The 11,386-nt window shown below is 38.4% G+C and overlaps 1 protein-coding gene and 1 non-coding gene across 2 annotated transcripts; one reads left to right on the top strand and one right to left on the bottom strand.

Annotated features, from left to right (window-relative positions):
* Positions 1 to 756: 756 nt before the first annotated feature.
* On the bottom strand, positions 757 to 10,102 carry LOC124099814 (transcription termination factor 1, mitochondrial-like). Its single transcript, XM_046455038.2, has 2 exons — positions 10,082 to 10,102; positions 757 to 3,331 (listed from the first exon to the last, which is right to left on the bottom strand). Exon 2 carries the CDS (start codon positions 3,298 to 3,300, stop codon positions 2,170 to 2,172), a length of 1,131 nt encoding a protein of 376 aa, XP_046310994.1. The 5' UTR covers positions 3,301 to 3,331; positions 10,082 to 10,102; the 3' UTR covers positions 757 to 2,169.
* On the top strand, positions 4,843 to 4,968 carry LOC124099815 (small nucleolar RNA SNORA28). Its single transcript, XR_006854101.1, has one exon. It is a non-coding gene; the product is annotated as a small nucleolar RNA SNORA28 (small nucleolar RNA).
* Positions 10,103 to 11,386: the final 1,284 nt, after the last annotated feature.

Below are 11,386 nucleotides of genomic sequence, written 5' to 3'. Positions count from 1 at the left end.
AAAATTATAATGTAGTGATGATCATATGCGCTATCTTAAATTGTATAATTTAAATGAATAGATATTTTTGAAACCTTGAATTATATAAATTAATAAATTACATGGTATATGAATTAGATATCAATAAAGCTGTTTCTTAAAAAAATACTACTGTAACTTATTTTTCTTATCCTTGACTGAACAGCTATTATGTACAAGAAATCTTACATACCTTATATACATTGATTTTTACCAACTCTGCATGGTTTTTAATTTTATAAGAAAACAAGTTTAGTGAATTATTTACACAAAGTTAAAGATATATCACTCTGAAGAAATGTCTCTACAAAGATCATGGTTTCTAAATTATGCCAAGCTTGCTACCAAATACCTTACTGGAGATCATTACAATACATATAAATGGCTTTGGGAAAGCAGGCACTTTGTTTCTACCAATGGTACAAATTAGTGGGGTGGGTTTTTGTTGTTGTTTTGAGGCATTAATGATAGCAAATACCATGAAGTTATGTGACTCAATTCAAAACCCATATTTAGAAACCAAATTACTTTGGAAAATAATCTAAAGTAATTAGTCATAAAACTTGTTCCTCCTCTCAGTTGCTATCAGAGCTAGATTATGAATATGTTCAAAATATAGTCATGATCTAATTTGTCATTTTTAAGTCAATGCCTCCAGAAATTCCTGTTTATTTATATTAAATGAAATGCCAACAAAATATAAATATACATGACCACCATTTCTTTAAACTACATTCATTAGGCAAAAATATTCCTTTATTTAGATATTTACACTTAGCTTTTTATCAACACATTTAGATGTCATAAACACTAACATTAGAAATTCCAGAGAAGTAAATTTTCATATAATTTACTCTTATAAGAGGAAGACATAAAGAAATGATAAAAAGACCACATTTTGTGACATCCTCCTTTAAATACAACTAATCAGTTATTAACCTATTTGCTGCTGTAACAAGTTATCAAAAACTCACTGCTTTAAAACAACACAAATTTATTCTGATGGTTCTGCACATCAGAAGTTTGATACTGCTCTCCCTGGGCTAATATCAAGGTGCCAGCAGCCCTGCACTTCTTTCTAGGGGCCCCAGGGCAGAACCCGTTTCCTTGCCTTTTCCATTTTTTATAGGCCACCTGCATTCCTTGCCTCATGGCTTCTTCCTCCTTCAAAGCCAGCAAAAGTGGTCAAGTGTTTCTACATTCCACCACTCTGACCTCCTATTTGCCTCTCTTTTCCACTTTTTGGGATCCTGTGATTCCACTGAGCCCATCCCAATTAATCAAGATAACCTCCCCATCTCAAGACCCTTAACTTAATCATATTTAACTTAATCACATCTACAAAACCCATTGCACTATAACATACTCATGGTTTCTGGGGACCTTTAGGTGGCCATTATTCTTCTATCTACCATAGTTGCCCTTGTCAGGACAAACTCATGGTAAATCCTAGGTTGGGAGACACACTAATGGTTTGAACAGAAAATATGGAATTTGGAACCGAGAAAATCCCTCCTTTCTATTCTGTCAGACTTTTACTGATGAATCATAATTAATTGCACTGGAATAACAGAAGAAATAGCTTGCCATTCAAAACCATGAGGGAAGAAAACTATTTGAATGAATGTCAATTTCTTTTTTCTATGCTGGGGATCAGTGTTGGACGTGACCTTATGAATTCTAGGCAAGCACTCTACCACTGAGCTCTATCTCCAGCCCAAATCTGTTGATTTTTCAATCCAAACAGAAACCACAAAAGCTTATTTTCTGCATTTGTTTTACATGGCATTCAGGAACTACCATTACTATATAGCAGCCATTAATTCAAAATACAGTAGTAGTTAGGAAGACTACACTTAAGCATGCCAATATTGAGTTCTTATGAACTTTTAAAATAAAATACCCAAAGGATTATTACATATATGTTTGTGGTGAAGAAATCAAATTCAAAATTAAATTATATAAATACATTATAAGAATTTTTTAACAAATATTTTTTCAGTTGTAGATGGACACAATACCTTATTTATTTATTTTATGTGGTATGAGGATCGAACACAGCGATTCACACATGCTAGGCAAGCACTCTACCACTGAGCCATGACCCCAGCCCCAAGACTTTTTTTTTTTTTTAACTCCCCAGGCACTGTTCTACTGTTTAATTTTTTCCAGTTTAGCTTCAAATCTTTTTTGACTCCAAGATAGAAGAGCAATGTTAGAGACATTCAAGTTATAGCCAGCATGTACCAATTCTTTGATTCGACTTTTTAAAATACTTATGCTTGAATCCAGAACCCGAGGACTTTCAATTATTTGTAAAATACTAATTTTTTCTTCTATGAGGCAGTCTATTTTATCATTAAACTTTTTATCTGCCAACAACATCATATCCGGGTAGCTTAAGACAAATTTCTGTACCTCTTCTTCAGTACATCCAAGAGAAAACAGCTTCTCTTTGATATTTGTATAATTTCTTTTGGCACATTCTGTAGAAAGGTCTAGAATTCCAGCTCCTGGACCACATAGCAGTTGCAGCAGTTCTTCCTTGTTCAAGTTGAAAGTTGACTGTAAAAATTCAATGTTAGCTTTCACCCGTTTGGTGCTCTGAATTAAGATGAAAGGATTTTTAGAAATTATCTTCCTGACAAAATCTGTGGGATCATTGTGACCCAAGAACAAACAGACTTCCTGCAAAACTTCAATCATCTGTTTATTCAAATCAAGACTATTGGAAAAGGTGCGAGGGGCATTGGCTAATAATCGACACAGGCATTTCTGGGACAATCCAACTGAGTAGAGGAACTTTATATTATTTTCTAAATTTATATTGTTATTGGACCGAAAAAAGGATTCAGGAGAACGTTCCAAAATATTTACAATTTCAAGGTCTGATGTCATAATCTTTCTCCACAGATCCCACCGTTTTGAAAGACTTTCAGAAGTGCGTGTTATAGCTCGTGGATATCTTGATATGATGCTAGCAATCACTTCTTTGCTAGCTCCTTTGGACAAAAGGAACATCTTTAGGTCCTGCTCATTCGTAACCATTCTATTAAAAACTCCAGGCTGTCGTTTCTTTGCCATGTCAATATCAACTCCCATAGTAAGTAAGTTGTTCAATAGGTCCTCATTCTCCAAAGGCTCATTGTCTCCATTATTACATGTCACACCAAAAAGCCTAAATGAAACTGATTTGAGGATTTCTGCTGAATAGCGAATCATCCAACATCTTGAACCAAAGAAAAAGTTACTTCTCATATACCAGAGGTTTCTTGATGTCATAATGGTCAGGTATCCCAAACCTTTTGGAAAGCTGCATAAAATAACACATAAAATTACACAAATATCTGCATTAAGTAACTAAATGACCATATTATCATCCTACAAGCATCACGGTCCTTTTTATAAGAAAATACCTATACTTTTAGCTCTCCTGGTGCTAATGGTAATAATTCAGCACTCTTCACTCTCTAGCTCACTGCTTCTGTTGGTTATCTGTAACCCAAGGCTGCTATCATTTTTAACATAAAGAAGAATGTGATGGCACCATCATTGCCCTAGAATTATTCTTTTTTTTTCTTTCTTTCTTTCTCTATTTGACCTTACTTGCCTTCTCTACCCAAAACCAGGAGTCCTTCTCCATCTCTACTTTGTCCTCCTGGTTTCTAAACCTTTGGTTTATTCCTAATAAATGACATTTTCATTTCTGCCTTGTCTTCCAACTTCCCAGGTGTTTGATCTTTCCCTGCCCTTAGATACCAGGCTTCTTTGCCTCTGGTCTCCTGTTTTCAACTTCTAAATCCAGCCCTGAAAGCCAATACCTCAGATTATCTGATTTCTAGCTAAATATATTTTACTGGATTTATGCTATCCTTGAAATCCATGCAGGCTTTATAGCTTTAATTCTTACCATATACAGACCTCTGGTCAACAGCTCCTGATTCTAATATCCATCTCATTCACTTTACCTGATTGTCCCCTTGGTTGTAATGCAACAATTTAAAACAATATTTATGTTCAAAAATATGCAGTTAGGGAACTGGGTGTGTACCTCAGTTATAGAGTACCTGCTTAGCATGTATGAGGCCCTGGGTTTTCAATCTCTAGCACACATGCACATAAATACACACAAAATCTAGTTGTGATAATTAATCCACATACTCCACAATGAGACCTCTCTATATTGCTCAAATTCCCAAGTTCAAGTGATCCTCCTGCCTCAGCTTCCCAAATAGCTGGGACTATAGGAATAAGCCAATGTGCCCAGCTTTATATAAACATTCAAATGCAATTTTTACCATTTTCCTCTACCCTATCACCATATCACACAAGACTAACCCAGGACTGTCTACACCTGTTTGACAACACTTTCAGCTTCTATCATGGGATTAAAACCTTTTTTTAATATTTATTTTTTATTTTTTTAGTTTTAGGTGGACACAGTATTTTTATTTTATTTTATTTTATGTACTGTGGAGGATAGAACCCAGTGCCTCATGCATGCCAGGCAAGCACGCTACCACTTGAGCCACATCCCGAGCCCCATAAAACCTTAATAACTACGAACTTATATATGATTATAATCATAGGTCCCTATTAAATGAGCACCTTCATTCACAGGAAATATTTTATTAGGAAAGCAACAGAAAATCGTTCTTCTATTTCTTAATCTATCAGAGGATTTGTTCCTATAAACTACTTAAGTTCTGAATCATACAACACATAGATTTGTTCCTAAACTACTTAAGTTCTGAATCATGCAACACATAGATTTAAAAAAAAAACAAAACTATTTTCTCCTTTTTAGAATATATGGCTGCTTGCAAGCAACACTCTATGACAGATTACTGAAACTGTCTGATACAATTTGAGACTGCTATAGCAAGAAAGTGTAACCTATTCCAGTGTTCTCTCTTCCATGAGACAAGGTGTTATATAGGCTTAAGCAGTATTTTTTTAAATAGAATATATGGCTGCAACAAATTTAGTTCTTGATTTCTAATTCCTTACAACGGTATCCTACTTAGAGGAGGCATGTCCTTTTGCCCCTTCTCTCAATTATGCATAAAATAGAAAATAAAGATAAATAATTCCAACCCACCACTAAAATTCTTGCTTAACATACTGCTTTTAGGATCAATTTCAATGAAAACCTCTTTGTATGTGTTTTTTCATTTACTCCAATTTGAACAAAAACTTAGATTGTATTAGTATTGTTAGCTTAGCCTTATTAATAAAATAGGGTTAATGATTTATTCATAGCTGGGACAATGCGGCTGTGCTCTGGAGGAGAGCACAGAGCTGTTACATTAGAGATGAGCAGCTGCTGCGGAAGAGACGCGAGCCTTCCAAGAAATGCTCTCGGCTGTTTCTATGAGGCAGTGAGCAGGTTTATCTGACCAAGTCAGAGCTTGCAGGCAATTATTTGTGTACTGTGGATGTTGTAGGATAAATGCTGGTGATGGAGGTCCCTGGAAAGCTACCCCTTGCTTTTCCATTTCTCATCTAATGAATGTTTGCTCACCTTCTTGCTTTATCCTCTCCTCCTCGGTACCTGGAAGATGCCTGAGTTTATAATTCAAGATGTGTTATCTAGGGAATATCAGTATAATACACATCTGAACGTGATCCCCATCAAAGGGAGATCATCCTAGGAAGCAAAAGAGAGAAATAGTTTTGGGGCTTTTCTGGTGCTAAGCTATGCATGCACTATTTTTAAAGAAAAAAATCATTTAAAATCATATATCTCTCTCTTCCCCAATAAACTGTAGAATTTTTACAAATAGTTAAAGAAGAGATTTAATACAACGCAGAATCCTGATAAATAACTAGGAGATATAATGTTTTTTAAAAATGTCTCTTACTTGCCTTGAATGCACGAGACCCTTGGTTTGATTCCCATGCTATTAAAAAAAAAGGCCAATTACTGTCACTCTTGTTAAGGATAGGATAGATGTTATTTTATCAGGTGATTAGTTGGTTGATGTGGTTCAGAGGGCAAGAGGAGTCAGGATTTGAAAATTTCCAGAAAAACAAAAGCAAGAGAAATGACTTCTCAGCAAACCAAACCAGCCTGGACTAGAATGAACAGAAATCAGGTTTATTTACTGCCACGTTGCTGTTTCTGCTCTGTTGCCCCCGTCTGAGCTTCCCTGACCTCCCCCAATGACTTCAGGAGATTTAGATCAAATGTCAGAGAGAAGAGCTGGGCTTTTCCCGCTTTGGTGCCTGACTAGAGGGGAGAATTCAGGCCTCAGGAGGCACTGAAGAAAAATCTCATTGTTGGTGCATATGCTTCCACACAGCGAGGCTTCCTAAGAGACTCTCCTCCCCTCTGCTCAGCTTCCCTGAGAAGAGATCAAATGTTTCAAAGCATTTCCACCTCTACTAATTTTTAATGCCTCTGCCAGACTGAGACTTGCCCACTGGAAAAAAAAAATCTGTGTTTGTTGAAACAGCCAAAAATAAAAGTGATCCTTTAACAGTAGCACATTTAACTTCCTCCATGACTACCAGCAGGAGCCAAGGAATAGAGCTTTTGCCCAATATATTAAGCATGAAAAAGCGTCTTTGGGAAATGATCACACTGGAAATCAGAATATGTTTAAATATAATTCTCAAAATTCGTAGTCTCCTTACAAAAGAATCAAAGAGGCCATCACCCGGATCCTTCCCTACAACTGCTCCAGCTCCCAGCCCCACCCTGCTCATTCCTTTCCTTTGCTCCTTTGCCCAGTTTCCCCCCAAAGCCACCCACCAGGGTCTATGTGGGAGCCAGGAATGTAACCCTAGCATTTGGTTTCCCAGGCCATCAGGAGATAACACTGCCTATCAGCCAAAAAGTAAAGCTTCCTGACTGCAGTTGCAGAAATTACAGCTAATTATATGCTCCATGCTTCCTGCAAAAGATATATATTTTAAGCTGCTGGGCTGACTTTCTCCCTTGGCTGTATTTGAAGGTTAGTTTCTGACCTGCTTCCTGGTTTAATGGAATAGTTTAAATATTACAAATCATTACTTGATTCTAATGAATTATATATCCCCTGGCACCTCACAAAATCCTTATCGTGCCAGAGGAAATAGTTGGAAGGAACCGGGAGTCTCCATGATAATAAACAGAATAACATGCCATAGGGTTGTAGGTTTCAGGATCCCTGGCTTCTTGGGTGGTTGAAAGCTCTTGGCCCTCGGCCTCACACTCAACCCAGCACCTGAGGCATGTGGCTGAGCAGCATGAGCTCCCACTCCCCCGCCTCACACGATTGTTCACTCAGCTTAATTGTCAGCTCCTGCTAAGAACATGTAACATCTCATTTTCCCAGAGATTGTGGAAGCGTTGAGCTTTGCTTGTGGCCAATTTGGGTAGCTGAATGAGCATCGCTTCCTGCCTTAATGCACAAATGCTGGGATGGTCTAAAACCCTCTCTGTACATAGAGGCCTTTTACTGAATTCCAGTTTCCAATTCTGGTGAAGATCTGGACCTATGCACTTTCTCTTGATGTGCAGCAGATATTCTCATCCTATTTTTATGTGCTGTCAATCTTATTAAATGGAAGAAGAGTCACCCAAACTCATGTACACAAGAAAAGTTGCTTTCAAGGCTTGGAAGTCTACAGCATGTGAAAGGCCCTTTTGTCTTCTCAGGAGACAGAGGGGGAAATTCATCTGTTGAAGGGCACCTAGGCTGTTTCCATAGTTCAGCTGTTCTGAATTGTCCTGCTAATCACTGATGTGGCTGCGTCACTATAGCATGCTGTAGTCCTTTGGGTATAAACCTAGGAGTGGGATGACTGGGTCAAATGGAGGTTCCATTCCAAATTTTCTGAGGAATCACAGCAAAGTGAAGCACTGCAAGGTGAGACTGTGGAGAGTCCATCAGCCTTGACAACCAAATTGTGCATTTTCATGTCTCTGGTTGAATTGCCTAAAATGCAGATGTGGAAGTGAAAAATTCAACCAAGTGGACAGGTGACTGGTTTGTAACGTCCTAAATGCTCTGATTTTCCTTTCAGTGCCAATCAGACCTCAAAATATGAGTGATTCTGTTAATGAGCTTTCTGTTATTATAATAAATAAATGGGATTACCAATTTATAAAGAGAAATGGCTTGTTTGGGCTCAGTTTTAGATATTTTAGTCCATGATCAGCTGGCCCTGTGCGTTGGGCCTGTGGTTGGGTCTTGGTGGGAGTGCACAGTGGAGAAAATCACTCACCTCATGTCCAGAATGCAAATGAGAAAGAAGAAGAGACCTGGCTTTCTCACTTCCCATTCAGGGCACATCCCCCAATGACCTAGTGACTTTCCACCAGGCCTCATATTCTAAAAACTACATCACATCCTAATATTGCCAACCTGGAAACCAAATCTTGAACACATTGACTTTCAGAGACATTTAAGATTCAAACTCTAGCAGTAATCATTGAAGTATCAACCATCCTTCACATTGCTCATGACATGGAATTCTCTAGCAATATATCTGAACTATCAACAATAGGTATTCTTTTTTTTTTTTTTTTGGTGCTGGGGATAGAACCCAGCAATAATAGATATTCTTTAATTATTTTTATAAAGGATGAATCTTGTGAATATATGGATTTAAATTACTAAGTGATATTACTCAAAAGTTTACCTTATTGCACAGCATCTTAAAATATATTATATTGCCCTGTGCAGGTACTTCCACCATTAGAAACTAATTTATTTTCTCTTAGGAGGTTCCCCAATAAATACAAAAACACTTTGAAGAACTAGTTCACCTTAAGAAGGTAAATATATCAGATGATTTGCTAAGACGATGGGTCAGCCAAGGGCCTTAGTGAAAGGGGCTTAGTATCTCAACCCTCCTGACAGGGGATGGTATATGTGGAAAAGTCCAACAGGGGCTCAACAGCTGCACAGTGAGGTCTAGCCATCTTAGCAGCATGCAAATTATCAGGAGCACTTCTCTGTGGACCAATGTCAACAAGGAGAAATCATCTCCCAGTAGATCGATATCTACCACTCACAAATAGGCAAATACCCAAATCAAAAATTAAAATTTCTTGTTTGTTTTGAGGAATATTATACAATTTGTAGTTTAAAGCCTCTACGTTTAAGGTTTCCATTTGTAAGAGAGAACCAAAATGGAAAAAACCAACAGGAAACCTGGAGACACTTTCTCTGAGAAAAGTTAAGTGAAACCAAAATCCTCAAAGGGATAGAGCTGAGGAGAGACACAATTAAAGCAAAGACAGTCTACATGGAGGATCACACCTAAATGGAGGGATGCCATTTTTTTCTGATTTGTTCAGAGCTGAGAAGATTACAGGAAACCAGGGACCCCCCTCTGCTGATTTCTTCCTTGGAGCAAAGCAAAATATCTCACGAAATTCCATTTTGCTTTAAAAGCAAACTTGTCTGTTGGGTGTTTTAGCATCTTCATAGATACTGCAGAAGAAGTGTTTTAATTTAATATCTCTGTCAGCCAGATAGTTTATCACACTCAACAGCAATGACAGTAGAAGGGAAAAAAGGGTGGGAAGCCATTCTGGGGTGAGCTACGGGTGACAACAGGATGGGAAAATCCAGCTTCACCAAATATTTATTCATGCTTATATAAACCTCAATTAGCTATCTGAATGCTAAGTCTCTGCTGAAGAAAAGGCGCATTTGGAAAAGTGACTTGGAAGCTGGTTGGTGTCAGTTATTTTGCTGCGTTGTTGATTAATGTAATTGAAGTATATATTACAGAAACAGAAAAGGAAATGTGACTTCTTCAGGGACCCATTAATTTCTTAAGCATAAAGTGTTTGAAGGTTCAAAGGCTTTGTTGAAGCTTATTTTAAATTTAAAATTTCCATTGCCAAGGGATTGATTACCATTCTTATATTAGCTTTGTCAAACACCAAGTTGATCTTAGTTCTTTCAAAGTTTTGTGGCACTTAATTGTTTTCAGAGCATTTTTTTTTAAAGAGAGACTGTCTTACAAGTTCTCTCAAGGACAGACTTGTCTTCCCTTTACAAGAACAGCAAGCCAAAAAAAATTCTTAACCCTTAAAAAGAGCAATTCCCACTCTACCCACCTTTGGAGTCTTGAAAGTCATTTCTGGGAGTCAGGTACCACACCTCCTCATTCAAACACCTTCCCATATTAGTTTGTGTTTGGTTTTCCTTTGACTCTAAAACATCAACTTCTTTAAGTGTCTCTGCACAACTGAAGCTCAGTCATGTTGTTTAGGGACTCCGCAGTCAGATTTTTCATATCTCTCCACCCCAAATGACTACACATAGTTCTTTTTATAGCTCTCTCCTGTCTTCCTCTGATCACAGTTTAAGACGCTCTCATAAACAACACCCTCTGCAAGGGAGCCAAGACGTCCCCAGCACCCGTCTTTTTATGTGTGTTGTCCTGATAGTGAACTCTTTAGTTCAAGAAGTCAGACAGCAGCATTTCCGGCTCCTTGGAAAGCCAGCCAAGCAGAGAACTGTCATTTCACACAAGGGCAAGAACGGGGAAATATGTCATTAAGAGATCAGGGTTAACATGGCACTGCCATATACCCAGGCGAAGGTGATGTGAGGGCATCGCGAGGCCACAGGAGAATCAAGAGCATTGTGACCCAAGGCTTTGCCCCAGAAATCAATAATGAGTTTTGCTAACCCTCTAAGAAAAGCTCCACAGAAAATCCTTTTATCTCACAAGAAGAAAGGTGCTTTCTCCTCACTGCTCTGTGCCTTTCCTGACGCTCTTGCTGGGTGCTAGGAGTGTGGAGTTAAGCCAGCAGCCTCCACCCCACCCTGTGGGACCACCTTCCCTCAAGGCTGTCTCCAAGTATACTGGGAAGCTGGGCTCAGAGCTCAAGAATGTCCCTCCATAGCTGCACCAAAGCCTGACAACTGTTTGTACTTGGCTCAATGGAACATACATTTTCCCCTCTGGTGAAATCCTGTCATCTGTAATGATTTATTTTCAATGTCTTTTCTATTTATGCTCACTTTGGGGGATGATTATCTGGATCCTCATTTTAACTCTCAAGGCAGAGGCAGGCGGTGTCTGGGTGGAGGTGGTGTGGCTTGGAAGACACTCTTCCCCATTTCCTCTCAGAATGCTGTGTTCTAGGCCTTGTCCTTGTCCCAGGTCTAATTCTCAGCCTTCCTCCTCCTGACCCAACCCCCAGGCAGAAATATCTTACAAGTACCTGCTTCTAAATACCCCAACCCCAAAGAACTGGCAAAGAATCTAAACTGAAAATGGCTTTAACTTATTCTTCCTCTCTAGTAACACTTATATATGAGCCAGCTGAAAATAGTGAATTGTGAATAGTGAAGTGTGTGTGTGTGTGCATGTGTGTGTGTGTGTGTGTGTGTGAGGGGGATGGGGCAGAAGG

This window comes from Marmota monax, unplaced genomic scaffold (genome assembly GCF_021218885.2).
Source record: "Marmota monax isolate L192 unplaced genomic scaffold, Marmota_monax_Labrador192_F-V1.1 WCK01_AAM20220418_F8-fsc00806, whole genome shotgun sequence".
Classification (NCBI taxonomy): domain Eukaryota; kingdom Metazoa; phylum Chordata; class Mammalia; order Rodentia; family Sciuridae; genus Marmota; species Marmota monax.
This window is presented reverse-complemented; position numbering and strand designations above follow the sequence as displayed.